Source organism: Haliotis cracherodii, unplaced genomic scaffold, assembly GCF_022045235.1.
Source record: "Haliotis cracherodii isolate W230 unplaced genomic scaffold, xgHalCrac1.p SCAF_5, whole genome shotgun sequence".
NCBI classification, from domain to species: domain Eukaryota; kingdom Metazoa; phylum Mollusca; class Gastropoda; order Lepetellida; family Haliotidae; genus Haliotis; species Haliotis cracherodii.
The window spans coordinates 39,062,867-39,088,594 of NW_027266308.1; the positions used below are offsets into that span (position 1 = coordinate 39,062,867).

The 25,728-nt window shown below is 39.2% G+C and overlaps 1 protein-coding gene across 3 annotated transcripts; it reads left to right on the forward strand.

The window, feature by feature from the left end:
- On the forward strand, positions 1–25,361 carry LOC139442602 (toll-like receptor 3). 3 transcript variants are annotated; one of them, XM_071223455.1, is made up of 3 exons: positions 52–269; positions 21,365–21,501; positions 22,899–25,361. In XM_071223455.1, the coding sequence occupies exon 3, from the start codon at positions 22,912–22,914 to the stop codon at positions 25,015–25,017; it is 2,106 nt and encodes a 701-aa protein (XP_071079556.1). In that variant the 5' UTR covers positions 52–269; positions 21,365–21,501; positions 22,899–22,911; the 3' UTR covers positions 25,018–25,361. The 3 variants fall into 3 exon arrangements, with proteins under 3 accessions (XP_071079557.1, XP_071079556.1, XP_071079555.1); XM_071223456.1 differs by lacking the exon at positions 21,365–21,501 and having other exon boundaries at positions 1–74; XM_071223454.1 differs by lacking the exon at positions 21,365–21,501.
- The last annotated feature ends 367 nt before the right edge of the window (positions 25,362–25,728 follow it).

Sequence of the window (25,728 nt, forward strand, 5' to 3'; positions counted from 1 at the left end):
ATGCGATCCAGTCAAATGATCACTGCTCTCCGCACGCTCCCTCGTGACAGATGTGACGACGCTCCAGTAAAACAGTACGTCGCGTATATTGATCTCAATAGTCCTACCCTCCTTTAAGTGAGAGCTACACAGCCTGCACCTTCACTGTGCCCCAGAATTAGCCACAGTTATATACCAGTGTTACAGTACATTCTGAAAGGACGTGTTGCTATTGTTGGAATGGAAGATATGGAGTAGTGGTCACTTGGAACAGACATGACATGCAAAATGTAAGTTGGTAGTTATTTCCTCATTCTGATTGCACTCTTTTTGAGTGAATCTCTACGCAACTGACCACCGACGCATCCAAGCAGCCGACCCCCCACCTACATGGCACACACAGACACACAGACACAGACACACACAGACACACACAGACACACACACACACACACACACACACACACACACACACACACACACACACACACACACACACAGACACACACACACAGACACACACACACAGACACACAGACACACACATACACACATACACACATTAGAACATACTCGCCTTCCGACCGCCTCCGTGGTCTAGTGGTAGAGCGTCCGCCCGTAGAGCGGAAGGTCCGGGTTCGATCCCCGACCGCGTCATACCAAAAGACGTTGTTACCCTGCCTGGCGCTCGGTCAGAAATACCATCCAAGGTTGTTTGTACTTCGGCTAAGGGAAAGACGTTACACGAGACGTTGTATCTTGTCAATCTTTCTGGAGGGATATATTTATAACTGAGATATACACACAGATATGCACAGAACCCGATATCGGACTATGTTTGAGAAGGACGGTGTATGGGCAGATACTTCAACACAGGCAGACTAAAACAGGGGGATGGTATTTACACAAAGGAAGTTTTTCACCACACGCTTATAACACAATCATTTTTTTTAAAGTCTTGTAGTGATCACACATATCGTCTTACACGAATGTGAATCACTACTCAAAGTTGCTAAGGAAAGCAAAGTTTACTTATATCTAAAAATCATCCAACAAATAAAGATTGAAGTATCTCGGCACACAGTGGTTATGGAGTGAGTGAGTGAGTATGGTTTTACGCCGCGTTTAGCAATATTCCAGAAACTGGCTTCACACATTGTACCCACAATCATTATGTAACCCCCATAGGACATCATTTGCATAATGAACGGACAGAGGCATACGACTGGACTGGAGAACGAGGTGCTTGAAAACCTGTTGGGATGTATTATGACAGAATCGTTGCACATCATTTCCAACATTTGCTGCTGAGGATTGCAACAACTGAATTTAGTTAAGCCCCCTCAGCGTCAAAGACGTCGTTTGATGCCCGAATTAGGCAGATGCATATGCATGCTTGAAACTGGGTCAACCCAACGTCACGTCAGCGTACCACCACACAGCGGAAAGACAGTTTCTCCTGATTGCAGCAAGGTGTCATCACTTCGTGACTGCCATCACACTCAGAAATGACATCGGAACGCAAGTTGCTTCAACGTCAGGCAGTGAGCAGTCTCGGGCCATGGGGGAGCATGCAATCCACTGACAGGACATCACAGGCAGGCACAAGGTTGCTTCAATATGGTCTTAAGCTAGTTTTATTATCCCGGAGCCAGGACTGGGCTCCAGGACTTTCACTGATGAATCAAAATACCGTCTAGACCTCACAAATCGTCGTGCCGGTGTGTGGCGTAGCCAACCATGACGTCAATGGACGGGTTCAATCATGATATCGGGTGGAAGAGCCGATCTTCATGTCCTGGCACGATCACAGGTGTGCGCAACATGGATGTCATTCTGGATGTGTACGTGAGTCCTTCTGCTGGTGCAGTCGGACCGGACTTCATCCTCCTGGACGATAACGCACGACCTTATCGTGCCAGGGACGTTGGTGCCTACTTACAGCAGGAGACAACTGTATATACATGGAGCGGCCAGCCCGGTCACCAGGCCTCAACCCCATCGAACCAGCCTCAGATCGCCCGCTCTTGACGCCCTGTCATTCCGGCAACTCTAAAGGAACTCGGCAAGGCTTGTACTCAGGAGCGGAACTATCTTCCCCTGGCAACCTCCCAGACACTTATTGGGAGGTGACGGTGCCAGTCTGTGATCGCGCCACTCGGATCACATACGCGTTATTGAATTTTTGGTATTTTTTACGCAATATTGACTTTGATTATTTCAACAGATGCACACACTTTGACGTATTACCTTTCAAAGTGGTGACCCTTAGCAATCAATAGATCGCCCCGTCAAGATCTGGGGTAGAATAGGTCATCATCAACCCATGCTTGCCGTAAAGGGCGACTACCGGGATCGGGTGGTCAGGCTCGCTGACTTGGTTAATGCATGTCATCGTATCCCAATTGCGTGGATCGATGCTCATGATGTCAATCATTGGCTTGTCTGGTCCAGACTCGATAGATTATAGACCACCGTCATATAGCTTGAAGATTGCTGGGTGCAAACAAACAAACAATCAATAGATCCGTAACACAGTAATGTAAATTACTATTTTACAACCACTTGTCACTGCTCACTGTTGTCTACTATGGGCCAGTCACATACCATTGAGACTGACGAAACAATCATTCATAGGTGTTTATATTTGTTTAACGCCGAAACATTCCAGCTAAATGATACGTCAGCAGAATAATACTGTGGAATGATGTAATGTTCTCATGTTCCTTTTCGTTCTAATTTTTGGGCTACCATCTCGAAACTCAGACTAATAATTACAGAAAAATTTTCCCCCGTCTACTGCAAAAACCTCGGGACTTCCACCATTCATTCACTCGGGGCGCCTCATCAGTAATACATCGAAGCTCACTGGATGTCTTCCCAGTAATACATCGCTTGGGCCACCCAGTCTTCTAAAGCATCGTAATGTGCTGTGCATACTTGCATCACTGTGACAGACACCGTATGATCGTGGGGTCGAATCACGGGTTGACCACAAGTATGTTTCTGGGTTTGTCAGAACCATAACCATTAAACGTCTACTACCTGTATTTCTTCGGGCTTTCCTACCACAATAACACAAGACCAAATAGCGTCCATTCCAATTGGGAATGAACGTTGGAGTGCTTTGGAAAGATCGCTCATTCCAAACTTTCCAAAGCTTGGAAAGATCGATCTTTCCAAAAAATCCAAAATTGGAATGGCAACATTTCCAAACATATTTCCAACACTGGAAATGTTTGGAATGACTTGGAATGGTTTGGAATGGTTTGGAATTGTTTGGAAATATGGTTAGAAGGAACAAGTTAAAATATGTTTTATCAGTAATTTGAACAATAAAAAGACTATGAATTAGGGGCTTTAGGGGTTGCTTATATAGTAATTTTTAAATTTTGAGATTTGGAAAGAATGCCAAGAGTGGGTGGGGGACAAACTTAGGGAGCTGTGTGTGTTGGGTGGTTGTTAGATAAGGTAGTTTTGGTTTTATTATTTTATTTGGGGTTTAAATGCGACTAATTAGTCCTGTTTTAATTAGGTATAAACCTAAGGCTTTGAATTTTTCTAATTTATTTTATGGATTTAGGATTGATTCTAGTGTAAGTCCGGTTTTAAGATTTAGAGTGGTCTGTAGTGTTGTTTGGTGTGTTTGGTAGTGTGTGCAGTGAATGAGTACGTGTTCTGGTGTTTCTTGTTGTTTGGAATGTGGGCAGTTTCCTGTTGTGTGTAGATTAGCTATTTTACGGTGATTATTTAGTTTGGTGCGGCCTGTTTGTAGTTTAGTAATTATTCTGTCGATTATTTTGGATGGGTGTAGTATTTTTAGTTTATTTAGGTTTTTTTTGAGTACTTTCCTGATTTGGCTATTTAAGTTTTGGTATATATTTTGCCATTTGTTTGTTGATTTTTTGTTTAGTGAGACTTTTGATTTCTGATTTTGAGCTGGGTAAGTTTAAGCTTATTTCTGGGAGTTACAGGGATAATTTTGCTGCTTTATCTGCCTTTTCATTTCCAAAGATTCCTACGTGGGCGGGGGTCCAAATGAACTCTATTTGTTTACCTGCCCTAGTTAAGTTGTTTGAGCTATTAAGTATTTGATTTATTAGTTTGGGGTGGTTTTTAGTGTTTTTATTTTTGAGGGCTTGTAGTCCACTGAGGGAGTCGGTTAGGATGAGGATTTTTGTTTTGTTTTTTAGATTGCTGATTGTGTAGTGCTGAGACAACTACTGACTGATATAGAAGATTTAACGTGCGCTTTCCGACTGCAGCGTATTTCGCACACGGGCCTGGCCGGACCATTTAGTGTATTCCGAAAAGGGTGAAAGTGGTGTGTGCAACCCAAGAGGGGGCTTTTAGGAGTTGCTTTTATTGAATTTTTGAGATTTTTAAATTTGGAATAATTGCCGAGGTGGGTGGAGGAGGGAACTAAGGGAGCCGGTTGAGGTGGGTGTTTGTATTTTTATTGGATTTTGGATTGGTAGATTTTAGATGCGCTTAATTAGGTCTGGTTTGATTAGAAATACGCCTAGGGCCTTGAAGTTTTCTTGTTTATTTTGAGGGTTTAGTGGTTCATCTAGAGTAGGAACCTTATTTAGATTGAGGGTGGTTTGTAGTGTGGTTCTGTGTGTTTGGTAGTGGGTGCAGTGGATGAGTGCGTGTTCTGTGGTTTCGGGTTGTTTGCAGTGGGGGCAGTTGCCTGTGGTGTGTCTTTTAAGTTTTTTTAGGTGGTTATTTAGGTTCGTGTGTCCTGTTTGGAGTTTTGTAATTAATCTATCAATTTTTTTAGAGGGGTATAGGTTTGGCTAGTGGTTTTCTGAGCACTTTTTTGATTTGGCTATTTGAGTTTTGATATTGATTATGCCATTTTTTGGTTATTTTTTGTTTGTTTACACTTTTAATTTCTGATTTTGAGATGGGTAGGTTTAGGCTTATTTCTGGTATTTTAAGAGATAATTTAGCTGCTTTATCGGCGCTTTCGCTGCCGTAAATTCCTACGTGGGCGGGGATCTACAAGAAGGTTATTTGTTTGCCTGCTTTTGTTAGGTCGTTGGAGCTTTTAAGTATTTGGTTTATTAATTTAGGTCGTTTTTTGGTATTTTTGTTTTGGCGGGCTTGTAGTCCACTAAGGGAGTCGGTGAGAATTAGGATTTTATTGTTGTTTTTAGATTGTTGGTTATGCAGGGCTGAGGCCATGCCAATAAGTTCGGCCGTGAATATAGATTGGTTGTTAGGGAGTCGGTAAGATTGTGTGGATATAACTGGTTGTGTGGTATGGACTCCGAAGCCTGTGTGGTTGGAGATCGGGTCTGAAGATCCGTCAGTGTATATGTGACACCCATTTGGCCAATTTTCATGTATGTATGCAATTGTGGTGGTTTTAGCTATGTTTGGGTCGGTTTGTTTATTTATTTGGTTAGCTAGCGTTGTGTCTAAACGACGTTATTTGGACGCTTCAAACCATCGTTTTTCCGTCCAAATAACGTCGTTATTTGACATCGGAATTTACTGGGAGAGAACGATATCATCAAGCTCCTCCCTTTCTTGATTGGCATTGTCAATCAAGCAACAGCGTCTACCGGTATTCCTACTTCTCAGATTTCATTGGTATGTTCTCGCGTGTTAGATTACAGGCCCGAGTTTGACGCTGTACTCGAAGCGCTTAGCGGAAGTACTGAAATCAATCGTTCTGCGCATGCGGATTGCTTAATGCCTTGTCGAAATTTTCCGTTCTGTGCATGCGCGATTTCGCGTATTGTTTCCACTATATGTCACCACTATTTAACAGTGATTCATAAACACAGTCTCGTGATGAGTTCGGAATCGTACAATGTCGCTTTAATTTATGGCACGTACTTGATCGGCGCGTATTTCCCATTGACAAATACAATGATAACGGTAATAATTTTAGTCAAAATAATTAGGAAAGCGCAAGGCTCAGGAACGTCTGAGTATAGGAAAAGGATTTATACTTTCGAAAGTTATATACTCGTCAAATACGCAAAAGAATATCAACCTGCTTTTAAAACTTATTTTTGTAGAAGGTGATCTTGGTGTTTATTGCCAGATAGTATATGCATATACATTTTCCAGATATTGCTTATTTTAATGTTTATTAATAGTTTTAAGGTTCGTCCGCCTAATTGACGGGATTCCACTTTCTCATTTGTACATGACACTTAAACAGTGTTCTGTTACTGTGAACAGATTAGTTTCAAATTCCAAACTGGTGATATCTATTCAGACTAATGCTTAGTCTCTAAAACTGTATAGTTTTTAAAGAAACAAGTAACTCCATTTAAATTGAAGAGTCACATGGAAGTGCACCAGAATTATACACTGTATTCCGGACGATTGTGTTCTTTCATCTACTTTTAAATGTTGCCTATACACTAATCTGGACGTACTAGTCATTGTTCTATTTATGTCATCCTATTATATATATATATTTATATCAGATATACATTAACGCATGTTACCATTCTAAAGTCATACTCTCATATAACCTTATATTGTTCATAGTATCAAAGTTTATTCAACAACATCAAGAACAGCAATTTAAACTACTGAAACACCCAAACACAAGGCTGTTATCAAGCGCTGGTGCAGACGTGATGCATCGTAAAAAACTGTATCGTGATGTCTTCAGAAATACAATTTCTTGCAACATTTATACTACGAGATAGTAAGCCTAAAGCTTACTCACCGGTGGAACGTAGACAATATCGCTAATACAGATATCACGTATTTGAATGTTAATACTAAAGACAACACTCATTATTTTTGCAGTGACGATATAACACTTATACACGTTTATTGGTGACTTTCATCAGTTTTGCTATTAATTTTAAAAACTTTGTTTTCACACATACAAGTAGCAATACCCGACTAGCCTGTCATAGATACTTATGGGGCAGATTTCAATCTTGTACTGACTTACTCTGGTGTTCCTGAGGGGAGGTTATTGGCTTGGGTGTTATACCCCGTTTTTCTGGTAATCCTATAATTACTTCATTTTTATCTAATGACACCCTGTTCTCTGGATCACGGCTCCGTGACTATCCATAACAATTAAGATGAACATTCAGATCAAGTACATGAATGAGTTTGTTTTGACGCCACAGTCAATCAAAGACCAATGCTGTGCGGTTTGATTACACACTTCTACCAGGTCGAACATCGTGGGTCTTTTTCTACCTAAAGAGAATCATAGTTCATATGCTAATCCATCTATTGCCTACGAAAACCGTCCCGCTCAAGATGACCTTACTTGTTGTTAAATCCATTCAAATGCGCTGAAATGTGCGTGTCAAGGACAGCTGATGTCCGATGCTGAAGAACCGTGTTCACAGCTGCCCGACTTGGTATTTTTCTGCACTGACAGAAACTGGATGTACTGACACACAGCTGTTATAGATATTTAACTAACCCCTGATCAAATAGATGCCCTTCGTTAATCTCTGTGTGGAGTACCGTATATACCTGTGATAACGATACCGGTGGCGAAGCTGATGGTGGTGGTGATGATAATGATGGTGACGGCGATGCGGGAACACCGCATGAATGACCTATTCCTGCATAGATATATCTAGATCGGTGACGCTAAGCCGGTGACCCGTACCCAGATCCGGACATACCAGTGAAACAAGCACTCACTCACTCACTCACTCACTCACTCACTCACTCACTCTGTATCAATCTATCAATCTATCAATCAAACAATCAATCAAAATGGAAATCGAGTGACGGATGCTTGACTCATCGTAAGTCTTTGTACGCCATTGTATCGTTGCTAGTGGTACCAGTTACCGGTTTGGGCTAGACGAAGCATTGACGAAGCAAAGAGTTTAATCAGACGTCTCCTTGGGGGAGACAGGTATCACACCTGTGATCCCTGGCGATAAGAAATATGACATTGCGTACCAGGCCAGCAGTTAGACATATCAACGTATAATTGTAAATTCTCCTCGGCGTAATATATATCTTGCAGGTGTACGTAAACAGGATGTGTTTGGTAACTTGAGCAGGAAGCACAAGTACACAAAGGGATGGTATTTCAGATGACAAATGAAAGAAGACAGAAAGATTGTGACCCAAATTTAGTGACTGGTGGCCGTGTCGCACACACGAATTTTTATTAAGTGTATCCTCGAGAGTCAGTAAGAAACTAGAAATAACTGCCTTTGTTCTGTAAATCTCACCAAGTTTCAGCTTTCGCCTCTTCCTTTGTGAATGAGGTATATATATGAGGTGTTCGGATATAGGTACAACATCTACACGCACATACTTTCCTACATCATTCAAATGTATTAAATACCGGATACGTTTAATAGACACCAACGAAAGAAAGGTTTAATGAGGGGAATACCCATATATATATCCTCTCTGAACTAACTCCCTTTTAAAATAACAAATGTACAACACATGTTCCCTAACATATCATAAATACGGGACACTGGTCACACAATTTATGAATGGGAAGCTTCAGGCGAGGCTGGTATGTTAACATTAATTGTACGGCCGGGGTATGTTGACATTGTTACGGGCGGTCGGTCGCTTAGTCTCTCTGCTATACATTAGCTCGTTCTTTTGCGCTAAATGTAATTAAACGACACTGCCAGCTTGCTGATTGCGTAGTCTTATCTATTTTGTCTATATTTTTTCTCATACAGGTTGTCTAACGTTCATGGTGTACAACGCGTAGACCGTACAAGATGAATTTGTTCCCGCTCGACGTACATTTTTTTCCCTTACATTATCCGGCGTATATCGTGTTGACATAACCCGTCTCTATTGCGGTATGACGTACTTTCAACACACACCCTGTATTCATCAAACCAGGTCGCACGCTCTAGCGAGCGCTGGTTAAACGACGAGGCCACGTCAGTTGTCAAGCGCGCTCAATTCAAACTGGGCTGACGGGTACGGTCTGTCTATTTAGGGTAGCACGCCATACACATAGCTCTATTCAATACCCTTTACTTTTGTTTTCTTATGAATTCTTTTCTGCCTTATAAACACACACCTTTCATCCCCCCTCACCTGTGACGCGCTGTTGATGCATGAGTCATCCTATCACGTGACTTGGATCAGCCAATCACCTTCCCTATTTTCACTCAACCTCCCTCAACCAAAAGGAGCTCCTGCCTACTGACACTATACTACTGACGGACCATGAAATTATGACTAGAATTTGGACCTGGCTTTCTGGTGTGATGTAACACCCCATAATCTAATGTAGAAAAAGAGCTAAAAGCACGAATAAAGATCACGAGATGAAACTTATGTATACATCTGGGCATATATTTGCGTAGTATTACTACGTTAATTCATCAGTATATATGTATTTTGCACAAAGGATATTGTAGATCGACGCTTACATGCGCATATAACCTATTCACCAGTGCTGTAATATTTAATTCATTTGTCTTTTGATACATATAGATAGGAACATGGAGAGGCTGTCTGAAGAAATATAGACACGCATGGGATCTTTTGGATAGTTGTACTTCACGGTTAGACAAACGCTTTGTCTCTGAAAATACATTATTTTGGTTAAAACGAGAAACTATATTTAAATTTAAAAGGAGCCCAAGTGATATGGAAATTTTAGCCTAAACCCGTTGAACATCTAGGCTTGTTTCATTTGGGGCTATAGCATTGCAGTAAGGCCTGGGCGGAAGGGAACATAATTTGGTTCAGGGACTGTGAGACAAACTGCATCACGGTCTGTATCGCCGTCATGATCTTTAGAGCTACGAAATTAGAGCCATCTGAGACAGCCACTCGACACCTGTTTGCACCCATCAGATACCAGTCACTACTGTCACTACTCCTCTATCCAAACGAAAAAAAACCCGAAAAATGTCGGAAGTGTATATTTTTAATCCTTCTAATTTACTATTTAGATACATGATTTAACTTAAAAGTAATTATATAGATATCTGTGATGCTGGTACCGTTTTGTCGCCATTGTGTAGCTATTGTGGAGTTATTATGAATATCAAATACATGTCTTGAAATATTGACTTGTAAAAGAGTTAATCAAAGAACCATATGTAGCCATTTAATTGGCGTGTATGGATATATTATCCATTTACTTATACACACTTATTATGGACATATACAGCATTTCATTGTACCTTATTATTGAAAAAATACCCGTGAAGATCCGGGTTAGAATAGGCCTTCAACAACCCATGCTTGTACTAAGGTGACTAACACGATCGGGTGGTCAGGCTCGCTGACTTGGTTGATGCATGTCATCGTATCCCAATTGCGTAGATCGGTGCTCTTGATGTCAATAACTGGATTGTCTGGCCCAGACTGGATTATTTACAAACCGCCGTCATATAACTGGTATATTGTTGAGTGCGGCGTTTAACAACAAACAATCAAACAAAAACTACTATTAAGGAAGTGTGCAGGACGACTTACTTTATACATATATATGTGGACATATATGTATGGACATTTGGATGATACAGATATACCTCCTTAAAGATAGTGTTCGTAGATGACTGTAGAAAATGGAATAATTATGTGAGTAATCGGATTAATACCACGTTTAGCAATAAAGTAATTATATGGATCTAATGTATTATTGGTATATGTGATGCTGGTACCGTTTTGTCGCCATTGTGTAGCTTTTGTGGATTTATTATGAATATCAAATACATGTCTTGAAATATGGACTTGTAAAAGAGTTCATCAAAGAACCATATGCAGCCATGTAATTGGCGTGTATGGATATATTATCCATTTACTTATATACACTTATTATGGACATATACAGAATTTTATTGTACCTTATTATTAAAAACATTACCCGTGAAGATCCGGGTTAGAATAGACCTTCAACAACCCATGCTTGTTCGAAGGCGACTAACACGATCGGGTGGTCAGGCTCGCTGACTTGGTTGATGCATGTCATCGTATCCCAATTGCGTAGATCGGTGCTCTTGGTGATGATAACTGGATTGTCTGGTGCAGACTGGATTATTTACGAACCACTGTCATATAGCTGGTATATTGCTGAGTGCGGCGTTAAACAACAAACAAACAAAATCTATTATTAAACACCTTCCAACAATGAGAAATTAAACTTATATTTCTATATATTCTGTTATATTTATAACATAATTTGATTCATGATTTAATTATTGCGTTGCTTTCTTCCCTGTCATTCAATGTACATGTTCAACCCCCTAAACTTTTAATATAATTTCATTTTTCACAAATGGATACGTTAATGAGTTGCCTAGATCTCTCGTTACCTACTCACACGAACAGATTAAAATAATTTCTGTTACTATCATATTTCTGTTTATCTAATTCATAATACGAAATTGATAATTCATTTATCACAGTATAGATCATATTCGTTTATATCACTATCTGATGCTAAGGTTTTATTGCAGAAATTATAATTAATTCAAAATGTAGAAAGATACACAATTTGCCATTATTTATTAAACTGTACAAAGTATAATATAAAGATCAGAATGCCTGTAACGGGTAGTATTTAAGAAAGAAATATTTGTCGATAAGTCCCATTTTTCAGATATGCCCTTCAGTAGTATTATTGCATATCTCCAAAGAGAGGTTTACATTGTAGTTATCATTATTTGTGGATAATTCAAAAAGCAACATAGAAAATATATATGCTACCATGACGAAATAATACAGAGTATACATAACTCACAATTATCCAAAAGAGATTTCAAATCACAATAACATATCTGATATAAAGAGGGGTGGTAATGATTTAATCTCTCATTGTGCCCTTGTTCGTGAGCCCTTGTTCTATTCAGCAAACAGCCCCAAACCGAAACTCCACAACATATCCGATTACACTGATTCAGGCTGTCCCAGTTCTCCATGCGATACTGACGCCCGTTCGTCTCCCAGACCATAGAGAATAAATTTAAAAGGAATCCAGCTCAAGTCTAGAACGATTTGGCAAGCCTAGATTGCCTCAATTCTATCCATGAAAGTAAGTATTAATAAAAAAAATATTGTTCTTGTCTGCTTCAGATTATATTTTGTAGAGACATATGTTTAACTAGGAAAATTGTACTGACACCGGCGCTGTCCCTATTGAAGCTATTTATAAGAATTTCGAATTGTCGTCCATTGTTCGATGTCAATACATTGATGACAAGTGAGGATATCATAAAGTAATCGTTGATGCCGCGCTACACTATAATAAAAATTATAATAAAGTTGACTGGTGTGTACATTACTACAGTGAACATTTACATGATCATGCCCTTATAATCAAATGCCGTAATGTCAAATACTAATATATTATTATGTGATGAATTTAACTGGATCAGTGGTAACATGTGATATTAATATTCCATCAATTTCTCTCCTGGTTGGTCCATCCATGTCTACAAAATGAACATAATACAATTAAAATGGAGCCTAGACCAATTCTTAATTTCAGGCTAGGGCTGTGGAAATCTAGACTTTCCCAATCGTTATAGATTTGAGTTGGTCTCGAGCTCATTTTTTACATTATTCTCTTGGGTCAACGCCACAGCTCATACCATACACTAACATGACCAGATTGCCCCCCGCCGGAGCTCCTGGATTTTGGTTATATCAACTAACATGGCCAACTCTGCTCTTAAGTAAACAAGAACCTAATCAGCGAGGGGTCCTTTATCATCCCTATGTGACTGCTTATAAAAATCTGATATCTCTTCCCAAAGACCAGGTTAATAATATATTTTCTGCTGCATATTCGAAACAGAGTGAGTGAGTTGGTACTACATATGTTTACGGTTCTATTTTAAATGACTGCAGCGCCCCATTATGAAAACAAATTGTTTTAACGCCGCTCTCAGCAGTATTCCAGTGATATATTACGGCGGTCTGTTGTATATGAAATAAATGCAAATTGAATCTTGAATCTTGAAAGTTGTAACATTTCCGCTAATAAGTATCACATGCAGTATACAGTATATCAACTGCAATATACTGTATACAACATTCAGTATACAGTGTGTCGGGAGCTCCGCGCTGGGCTGGAGCACACATTTCCTACCCCTCTCCCTTCGGCAAACACCTCATGAGGGTTGCAACGAGGTCACAGGTCAGGCGTGCACTCGTCAGTTGTCTAATGCGGTCAAGAGTAAGATCTTCTGGAAGACCACTGCACTAGAGGTATGTGGATTGTTGATGAGGTACTACGTGTTTGGAACTGGGAGTCGAACACTAAGCACTTTTAGAGAAGAGCTCACAATAAAACGTTATGGACTCGCGGACGGACTTGTGTTTTCATTTCAAGACTTACATGTATCAGGTTGAACTTCTACGACAGATGTAACTTGGTTACCGCTTCCTAACTGTAGCATTAACTAAACTTTACGCCTTTTATACACATTTGTGATGGGGCGACAATGCGACAACGAGACATATTTTGACCTTGAAAATGTCGCGTTACGGCATCGTCGCCCTTTTGTAAAATAAAGAAAAGGATTATTCAAAGAGCGACAATGCAAACACGCGACAATGCGACAAATGGCCAATTGTCGCGCTTTTGTTAATTTTGACACGTTTTGCTTGTTTTTGTAAGGGCGTCAATGCGACAATGCGACAATGCGACAACGCGACAATGTCCCTTCCGTGATCCGTGCAAATAAAACTGAGTTATGAAATAGAAGTCTGACATGCCAATTAAAAGATAAAGTGTTGCAGCTTCTGATTTCATAGATCTTCAAGAAGGATTATCAATAATAGGATGGGTGATGAGTTCAACTGCATGCCGATTCTATACGCTGTGATTAACAATAATGCTCCGAGTCAATACATTTTGTCAAAATGTATGACATGTATTACGTGAATGAACATATTGTTTATACTCGTCCATGTTTTTGACGGACAATATAATTTACATACTCGGTAAAAGTGAGGACGGGCATCACTGCGTGTTTCCGTGCTTTGTTCAGGTGAACAATTGACTTGTCCTTGCATGTGTTTGTGACGGGTGCCACTTGTGTGGCAGGATACGCTCACCTTTTCCCGAACACCCGTTGGATGGCCTGAACCAATTCGGATTTTAATCCCACACACATCAGTCTGTACACCGTGATATAACTGAAATACTGAATTACTGTACAGTTGAAAATGGTGTTTAATGCGATTACCGTAGTGTGTTACTGCAACTGTTCAAATGTTGTGCAGTGCTGTTATGTAATATGTAAAAGAAAGCATATTCAATTATCCAATTGATTTGAATAGTGCGTCAGTGTATTTTATTAACGCCCCAAACCGTAATTTAAACACATATAATAACAGATCATATACACGCATGGTGCCTTGACTTACTGCTAACTTTAAAAGGCCAGCCCGGAATAAAATAGTCCCCCCCCCCCCCCCCCCCCATGTTTTAGTATGTTTACAAGAAATATATTCCAAACAATATCCTCATTAGATGAGGATTACCTCAGTAAGTCAATTACAATGACAGAGCGTCGTAATACATTTACATCAAGTACAATACGTCAAAATGGCCGACACGATAAACGTGACGGGAGATATTTCCGAAGTTGTTAATTAACCTGTGGCTATTTCAAGCCTTTGTCATCACTGATCTATTAGCCGATCGTTGAAAGGTGATTGTAAAGATGTGTCAAATAGATACTAAAGTAAATTCATAGATTGCTGTTGATTGTCACTACGATAGTTTGGACGTTTTTTTCGTTTGTTTTTTTCTCTGGGATGGGTTGTAGCGAGGGTATCCTTAAAGGGGCACTGATCTAACGCAATTCCCCGGGACTGGTTGTTGCCTTTGTTATTGTTTTTTCCCAGTGAGTACCCGGATGTATAGCAGAAATCTAGACTAGTTCGCGACCTCTGCTGCACAATTCGTAAGCGCATCAGTCACTTTTATGGGTAGTAATAAGGGCGTATGGTCACATTGATCAACAAAATGAAATACAGTTTTCGAGATAATAGGGAAATGTAGGTATCTTTGTGGGTAGCAACGGAAATGGTGACGAAGTTTTGATAAGTCACTTGCTTGGTAATTTTGCGATTTTCGTTAACACTATTTTGACTTGCAACACAAAGTAAATATTTCACCTGACCATTGCTTTTTTTATAGTGTGTATATTTTTTTACTGTCAAAATGTGTAACATTTTCACATTAATTTTAAAGTCTAAATATTGAGTTATTTTACAAAGTGACTGAAAAACATTTCCATCTGTATTATTATGATAACGAATTCCAAACATTTTTATGTTTAATGTCATCACCAAGAGACTGAAAATGTTACGTTGAAAAGTACATGTCTATGTTGTTTGGCTTCTAATCCTACATAATAATCTGTTGTAATGTCTGTAGGCCCTTTTGATCATCTTAATCAATCTGGACAGATGTTTTAGTCAAAATGACTGAAATATTTACACATTTTATAGATTGCCTGAGAGAATCACATTTTACAAATTGACGGTAATATATACACGCTTACAAAGGAAAAGACCTGTGAAAAAAACGTCTATCGCGCATTGAAGAATTTCCCAACCAAGACCGAATCGGTTCAAATGAAGGAAAAAAAAATGCAAATACCATAATTGCAACCTACCAAATTTATGTGTATAAATTTTAGGAGCTTCCTTGTTCGAGGAATGTATCCGTGAATATCCACACAAAGGAACAATATCCCCACTCGTCTGCAGCTGTACAAAGAAACTTATTTGATGTCACGTGTCTCTGTAACAATCAAATATTTTAAAAGATATATATCGTTTCGGGATATTATAACCCGTGTTCGTTTCTCAACTGATCACTTGGATTGTTTCAGGTGTTTCACATAGGTGTTAAGTCTCAAGGGTCGGCTGAGAAAGCCCACGTGACAACTATTTTCATAACGCCCACGGTTCCTAAAAATCCATTGAGTGATAGATAACAATGAGCAATCAATCAACGTATTATCAGTTAACCCTTTGAACAAAGTATGTTGTTTTTACATCGGCACTTCACGCCATGATATGAGTGTATTCCCTTTGTTTTAGTAAACCTAGACATGTAAACACTCACTTTTGACATATCCACTGTGCAAGATAACAGTGATTAATCAATCAACGTATTTTCTGTTAATCCTTTGATGACTAGGAACGATCTGTTGATTTACAACAAAAAAGTAAATCAACTGATCATTCACCTCTTGCTGGTCTGCCACGCGCATATTACATAACACACATTTCACCTCACTTCAAACCTGGATTTAGATTGAATAATTACCCCAGACACAATAAATGCCAAATGGGAACCTTTGTCAGGTAATCTAAGTGGTGCTACCACTAATTGTACCTGTAATAAATTCATTAACTGAGCATCAAGTGAATGACGACAAATACACAAGTGTAGGGTTATACGAGAAAACGTGGATGACAACAAGGGATTGGTAATCGTATTATCGACGCAATCCGACTATAACTATAACTATAACCATCTGGTGTATTTCCAAATGAGGACATCCGATGAGCTCCGCCGTTCTTTTTGTCTGTTTAGGGTGAAGAAATTAATTAACATGCGCCCTTTGTCGAAATCTTTATAGATCACAGTTAACCAATCAGTGTTTATGCAAAAATTCGTAAAACAAATATTGCCTCCAGCTTCCAAGTTTATTTAGCTGTCCTTGCAGACGGTAGCCCAGTCTCCGGTCACGCTCTGTTGAGTTGCATATCATCCGGGTACTCACGGGGAAAAACCAATAACAAAGGCAACAACCAGTCCCGGGAATTGCGTTAGATCAGTGCCCCTTTAAACGGGCATGCAACCACGCTTCTTTATGAATTCGTACCAGTGAATTCCAAGGGTTTTCCCCAGGAATGTGGAAGTAGTCAGTGTTTACGCCATTTCAAGAATACAGTCACGTGAAGAACGTCATGTGACCGACCTCTCGTCCTAGACGTATATCTTGTAAACTTCACATTAACATTTTTGTTATTATTCAGGGATGTGAGCAGGTTTTCCCGAAAAAAAGAGGAAAAGTCTAGGGGGGGTCTGGGGGCACCCCCCCCCAGAAATTTTTAAAACATTTGATTGCATTTTAAGCAATTTCATGCAGTTTGGACAACATTCACACCAAGAAATGTAATAAGTCAATGGCAAAAGTCAATAAGTCAAATAATCAAGAAGGCAGATGCAGTAAAATTTCGAAGTTAAATCAGTACTTTTAAAAAATCGGGCATAGCTTTCGCGCACCTGGCTACCCGCCAGGTCTGGGAGCAATACTGCCATAAACTGAAACCCCCATCCCCCAGACAAAAGGACAACTGTCACAAGCGTGCAATGTCTGACCCTTTCCCCATGTTGAAGCATATTGAAAAAAACTTACCTTGTACTTACCTTTTGATGGAAAAAACAAAACTCCATTGCAAACATAAGACATTAATACAACATATATCCCCATGACGGGGTTTTGGACGCTGAAGAAACATTCATAGTTTTTTCGCTTATCACATGAACAACTGTAAAACATCTCATTCACTTACAAGCTAAAAGACAACTTTATCTTAAAAACAAGCCATCAGCTGACTCTGAGTATTTACAATTTCTGTGTGACGCCACACCCCACGTTATAGTACAAGTATTCGTGACAGAAAACGTATGATGTCCGAAAACCTATGCTGGTGAAAGCCCTGATCGAAAACAGGACAATCCGCGCCAAATGTCCGGTTTTCGATCATATTTTTCGGAGTGTTTTTTTTTAATTTTTTAATTAAATTTTTACGCGGAAGATGATTTTTTCCGAGGACTACAGTTTTAAAAAACGCGATTTTCCGCGTTTCCGCGGAGATTTCACATCCCTGATTATTATAACCAAATGAAACACAACCCATTATTCGATAGGGGTAACTGTTCATAGCCGAGGGATATGTTACCACAATAAACTTGGTAACATTGTTTGGTTTGACTTCTTGGCGCGTGCCTGAATTCCAGTAACATGTTGCATATCCTAAAACTGGCTTATCAGCAAATCTCGCTGCACTGCGCGCGACATACTAGAGCAAGGCATGCCAGAAATACGAAACCTAAAGCTTTCGAAAGGAAGCCTTGGGAATCACGTGCGTCGGGGGACCAGCGCCAGCTGATTGGCCATTAACAGCTGTACAAGGCGGAGCAAAAAGCATCGTTTTTCCGTCCATTTTACGCTTGAAAAACTCGACCATTTTCTGCACACTTTCTAGACGCTCACCAATTAATCAATTTTAATGAATTTTTAGTCGTTTTTCCGTCCATTGACCATATACGGAAAAAAACGACGTTTTCGTGTTTGCAGTGTAATAGGTCTCAAGATTAAGTATTCGGCTGGATGGCAGCTGCCATTTAATTACAAAACAGACAGTCGTCTAGACGGCTCACATGTAAGTGCGCCGACATGTGCCTAAGATCATAAAATGGACAATCTTTGGTAACATCTAATTCATTGTTGTCGCACGCCAGAGCTGTGAATAATTCTGTTCATTGAACAATTGGAATTCAGGAAGTTATCAATAATTGTTTTACTTAACATAAGATAAGATAAGTTGTTTACAACATAATATTATGATGTCAGGACGTACTACTGTCAAAACCATATATTTTAAAATCAACTATGATTTCCAAGTCCCGATTAGCAAATCAATGAGGTATCAGTTTCACCACATGTGCACAGACCGCCTATACTTATATATATATTTTTCATAACTATTCTCCAGTTAAAGTCTTATCCTCTTATCAAAAAATCTGTGAGAGTGATCATCATTAACGAAACTCATTCACATCAAAGAATACAGAACAAATGAAGAATCAGATGCATACATTTATTGCCATGCTTCATTCATCACGAAGTAGATTTACATACATTTGTGAATAGCACTTAAACTGTGATAATGAATTTTACCATTGTCCATATTATATTATAAATATTAACCATAATATGGATTTCCGAATATAAAAACGACTCCAAACGTTGATATTTCAGACAAAAACAAAGTCAGCTGTCTTTTAACGTTCAGGGGAAAAGGGTTTGCTTTCACAATTGAACATTTGTTTTCACCAAAGGTCAATCAAATCAAGCCAAAAACAGTAAAAATACACATATATGGTTAGCGACCGCCTTTATACAGCGAGGGGGGAAATTCGTCTGCTGTAACTGCCTTCACAAAAACATTCCAGCCCTTAATTAACGAGGCAGCTGTGACGTAGTAGCATTACATTCGCTGCGTTTGCAGCATATAAGATGTGTAATCTGTGGAGTGACTAAAGTAATATTACGGCTGAAATCTTATTTGCATGGTTGTTTTAATAGAAAACTTACGGTTTAAAAACACAATTGTTCTTATATAATGTTATTAGGTTTGGTTTATAAATACAAGAGAAGATTTTTTATACATATAAAACTGGTCGAAAATACAGCTGAACAATAGAAAAATAAAAATAGGAGTTGTGAATAGTGACAAATTTGAATTACATCACTGTGTCAATAATTATTGATTGATTCCGTCAAACAACTGTCAAACCATTTATTGCCATGTACGTACATGTACACAGGAAGTCGGCGCTGTCGGAGGCTCCAGGTAAATAAACATCGTGGTTTTATGACGGGAGATCAGACGAACCGTGAACCAGGGGCATGCGACGTAATTACACCTAAAGGTGGTAGAACCAGGGTATTGTCTCTTGGACTGGCTAATTGACCGTACGTATAATTGGTAAATATATTCGTTTTGACACCCGTGTTTCATGCGCATCCCGGCTCATAAGCAGAATACAGACAAATGAGGCCCCATGATCAGCGGAGCGTGAACAACATGGATGCCGCCTTTCGGCCGTGCCGAACAGTCAAGCTGCGATCTCGGAACTGAATCCAATTGCAAGCGGAGACAAGATTACTTCCCTTACCCAAACATGATCGTTGCTCAGAAATGTTCAAATCTATCTTCAGTAAATCATGAAATTAATGCGAGCATGACATTTATGCGAAAAATGCGACTGTCAGTCCCTCTGATTATTTTAATATGTTTCATTTCATCATGATAAAAAAGTTAGTCACTTATAAGGTTACCACGTTGAAAATGGAAACGATGGTTAACACAAACAACAAAATGTATTCTCTCATCACTCAGCCTAACAGTGATATAACTGCAAATTAAACAATCGGTTACATCCCATTAGTGAGACATCCCATTAGTGAGACAACCATTGTAAGACAGTGGAGTAGGTGGGATTAATTAGCTAACACAGCCAGTCTACCCACTTAACAATGGTCACAGCCCATGATTAGCGGATTAATTAATAAGAGTAGGCCAGTAATTCTGTTTGAATATTCTCAGGAAATGACTTAGTTAGGAGCTAGTAGGAGCTTACTAAAAAAGTTGAGATGGATGTTTTGATAAAACTTACTTATTACACATATAAATTCCCCCTAGTCTGTGAACATTTCATGCACAATCATGGCAGGTTTGCAGCAGGTTGAGTTCATTACCAGTCAAAGAGGTACTCTCCAGGTCCTCTTTCAGGGATATCTCCACTACAAGAACAAAGTAAGACAAACTGGTACTCATTGGCGATGTGCCGTTAAGACCTGCATTGGCAAATGTACAACAGTTGGAAATTTTGTTAGAAATTTCACTGTACACAACCACCCACCAGAAGACACCAGCAGAATCAAGTTCCTTGGCAGCTTAAGAAAGAGAGCAAGAGAAGAACCAACCACTCCTATGCCAGCCCTCTACAACGACGAGGTCTTGAGACATGATCCGGAGGCTGCAGCTATATTTCCCTCCTTCAGCTCAGCCGGCAGCGCCATGTACAGACACCGCAGTCACACCATCCCGAAACTCCCTAAAACCAGAGCTGAAGTCGACATTGCAGCACCCTGGAGAGAGACCCATGATGGTGAGCGGTTTCTGCTTTTTGCCGACGGTGAAGAAGACAAGATGCTGGTATTTGCAACTGATAATCAGCTTAGAGTCCTCCAGTCAGCTTCCATTGTCTACATGGATGGTACTTTCTCCGCCTGCCCAGATCTTTGGAATCAGCTTTACATACTGCATGCACGGAAAGGAAGCATTAACTATCCCCTAGCCTACGCATTGATGCCTGATCGTCGGACTACAACTTACCAACGCCTCTTTGCTCAGTTGAAGGTCCACATCCAACAACTACTGAACCAACCATTCAACCCAGAGACATTCCAGGTGGACTTTAACTGGATTTTAATGGATTTTAAGGGATGGATGAATTAAAATGTTGAATTAAATAAAGTAAAAGAGGGTATCAAACAGCTTGAGTCATTTCTTTTGTCTATAATAAGACAAGTCCATTTTCATGATAGGGGTTAATTACCTGATTAACATGTGCAACCAGGTATGACCTTGTTGTTTTAAGGTGTCTCACAACTGGGCTGTCTTACTAATGGGAGGAGACCAAACAATCAAGTACGCTAAAGTATTACACATGGTGGGTGGAGGACCAGGGGCACTTTGAGTTTGACAGGTGTCATCAACTGGTCAAGTAACATCACGGTTTGTATATTCACGTTGATCGGACAGTCTAGACTGGCGCCAACTAATCATGACGGCGTCTTCAGAACAGAACAGAACTTTATTTCTCCCAGGTTTAGGCTTACGTGGATAACGGAAAATTTTGTTTAAGTGATAGCACATTTGTAATTCAATCTAATATACTTTCCTTGATTGATTATATGGCTGCGGTCGTAGATCCGGATGTATCTAAATATGCTCAGTATATACACAGGGTTTATTGTTATACTATTAGGATTAATAGATACAATTGAGTATTTATACCCTTGATCATAAAGTTAGTCACTACTTTCACACTTTGATTTGTATGATTTTGGTTATGATTAAATTGACAAAATAAGAAATCATTCCGTGTATATGTGTATTATATATTGTACCCCAATACATAATTAAATTGTGTATAAATAAGGACACTAGGTTAATTACTGTAATTGATTTTTTGATAAACTTTCACATTTAGTTGTGTGATATGTCACAGAGGTAAAGCTAATTCATAACAACTAATTGTCCCATTTATTTGGTTTCTATCTTTTATATGAAGCAAATGCTATAACATGGGGTGATAAACTTCATTGGCAATAGACGTAGCATATAATTGTCCACATGAACAGTCTACTCTGTTCCAGATATGTTTATTCATTTTGTTAGCATTTAAATCGTTGCATTCCTGGCTAGATGATTCATTTGACGAAATCTTGTTCCCTGTTTTGAATTACCGTCAGATAGTTCCAGAACAATTATAAAATTTTCAGCCCTATGTGTTGCGAATAATTCTGAGATAATTCGAAGTTCATATTCTTGTACGAACACTTATCAAAATTCATTTATACCTAGTACTATTATGTACATATGTATATTAGTTCAAACTATAATAATGAGGCCCTCTATATTCTCGAAACGGTCTTTGTTCTACGACGACCGTAAGGCGGTATGGGAAAACAAAATATTTGTTTAATTGTTCAAAGTTCAAAGTCAATGTCATATAATTATAGACAAGGAAGATAAGAAATTAAATATAAAGAGTAGCCACTTTAAATGACAGAATTTCTTTTAGTTAAATTTGCTCATGATTTGGTCTTTTCGTGGTACATAGTGCCAAACTACTCTTAATTATTTACTTTCATGTCATTACTAATCTCACATAAGGTCAAAAGTTGTTCAACTTTTAACAGATATGATTATGACATGTTGTATCCAAACATTTCCAAACATTTCCAAACAAATGGAATGGATGATATTTTGTCCAGTGTAACCCAACAACCTAAGACAGAAATACTGTTCAAAACCGCGTAAGGATTGACTCATTCCATTTCTCAAACATCATCTCAAACGCAATTCATGGAACTTCTTACTCGACAATGTCTTTTTCTATGTTTCAGTGGCCATCTTGAAATGACAGCCTTCTGCCAATTTCTCCTCATCCTGCTGCTAGTGACGCTGACATCAGCAGCACACCACGGGAACTGTGGCGACAGCTGGTGTAGCTGTGACAATCACACCAAACATGCAACATGCAAAGGTCACGGGAGGAAACTAACATATATTCCAAGGCTACCAGAATTCATAACTGACGTGGATTTCTCAGGCAATTTTCTTCCAAACATTTCCTCCAAAACTTTCAAGAATATTAAATCACTTAAGTTGAAAAGGTTAACTCTGAGATCAAACAGGATAAGGAGCATGTCAGCTGACTCATTTATTCATCTAAGTACTTTAACAGAGTTGAATCTTGATGACAACAGTTTCTCAGGAATATCTTTAGCTGGAACATTCCCGACTTTGAGCCACCTTCCTCTTGAAACATTATCGCTTGTGCGACTAAAGTTAAATGATTCACGCATCTTTCATCAGTTACATAGTCATACAGTGACGTATCTGGACCTGGACAGAAACGACTTAAAAAATTATAATCAGACTGATTTTAGTGGCCTCTTGAACATCCAGAATTTATCTTTGGCTTACAATTCCATCCATGAAGTAATTCTGGCGTACACCCCATCGTTACTGGAGTTGAATCTGAAGGATAACTTTATTCCCACATTTCCTAATTTTTGTATGACAAATGGGTCCTTTTTCCCAGGCCTCAAAACACTGAAGTTGGACCACAATGATATATACAAATCACTTGAGGGTCGTTACATTCAATGCTTGAAGAACCTGTCTATCTTTACTATCAACAGCAATAACATTCAGGACTTAAAGTCAAATTCTTTCTCGGAAATGCCTGCACTAGCTAATGTAATCCTAAAAAACCTCGGAAGAGGCAACCTTTATATAGACCAATATGCTTTCAATAATAGCAAAATAGAATACATATCTTTAGAATCTAGTGGAATAAACTTCAAAACACATGTGCACAAAGATGCATTCAAAGGATGCTCCAATCTTCAGTCAGTTGATGTTTCTTATAATAAATTTTCAAACACATCCGACCAGGACCTAATTGATTGGTTCGGACACTTAAAATCTTTAACAGGAATTGGCCTTGGAAGCTGTGGAATCAAATCGTTTCCAACGTTTGTTTCAGTTTACTTAGAAAACTTGCAATATTTCAAACTGTATGGAAATGGCATTGATGAGTTACCCGTAGGTGCGCTGACACCTTTAAAGAATCTTACCCATATTTGGCTGGCAAGTAACCGATTAGCTAAAATAGACGAGCGAGTTTTTACCTCCGAAGTCAAACAAAGGCTTCAAATTGTTGATTTAATGCACAACCCATTTGCATGTAACTGTGAACTCCTCTGGTTCCTCAAGTGGACAAAGTCCGAACCTCACAAATTCAAAGACTATCCGGAGAAGTATGTGTGTTCCAGTCCTGGGGAAATGAGAGGAAGAATATTTTCCAAAGTAGACCTATCTGAACAGTCTTGCCTTCTCCCTTTCCCTGCTATCTTTGCCCTGATTGGAGTTTGTGGGATTGTCTTCTTTGTCCTCACCTCAGGGTCAATTACGTATAGATATCGATGGCACATTCGGTTTTTCATGTACAGAAGAAGATACCAGAGAGGGGAATTTCAACGACTTGAAAACATAGAGAATACATACGATGCTTATGTAATATATAGTTTGGAGGACATCAGATGGATCAAGAACGAACTCATTCCCAAAGTAGAGGGAACACATGGTTCCAGATTGTACATTCGTGACAGAGACTCTTTGGCTGGTATCCCTATTGTCGATAACGTTGTTACCAATATGAATGTTAGTAAAAGCATCCTGATTCTTCTGTCCAATGCCATGGCCAGAGATGAGCAGTGTCAGTTCGAGCTGATGTTTGTCCAGAGACAACTGGAAGGGGAGAGGAATCCTATCATCCTGGTCCTGCTGGAGGAGGTGCAGGTCGCCAACATGACTCAGTCTGTGTACGCCCTGGTCAGGATGCATCCCTTCATCCCCTGGGGGGACGAAGAGGATGCCAGAAGATTCTTTTGGGATCGCTTAGTTTTGTCACTTAATACTGAACGCGAAGTCAGGCCAGATGTTGTCGATGCATAATTTATTCACTTTGACACTTTGGATTAATTTCGGATTCTAAGAGTGTGTCAAGGTGAAAGTGACAGTGGCGATACGAAAATTACATGGATGCATGTTTTTCAGAATTCATCCCATAGAAATATGTTTGTTGTACAAATTGTACTATTGTAGTCTATAGTCTTTGAGTTGAATAAATGTCTCAGTTGTTTGTTGATAATTGTAACCTTTGTGATGAAATGTTTCTTGTCAAGCATATTTTGCTTGATTGTGTGCACTTCGCAGTCGCAGGGGATTCTTATGTAAAAGCAGAAAATCTGAAAAAAACAATTACCATGTAAGCGGGCATCTGCTCCTAAAGTATCTTAAACAATTTGGTCTGTGTCAATATTGTGATAATGTGTTAAAATTATTATCATGTGTATCATAGTTAATGTATATGCATAGATTTTACTATACTTTGTTGTACATTGAAACTCTATATGGAGAAATGTTTTTAATCTGTGTATGATATGTCTGTATAGGGTGCCGGTGTCGTTAACTATAAACGCACACACTGATTGGAAGCTGGAAAAAATATGACTTGTACCATAATTCCCGTGCTTTGTCAGGTGAACAATTGACTTTCAATTGCCTTGAATGATGTAATCCTGATTAAACAACTTATGAATCGTATGAGGCTGGTGCTGCAGTAGCACTTACACAAGTTCTGGCTTTTATTTGCATTATTTAAAA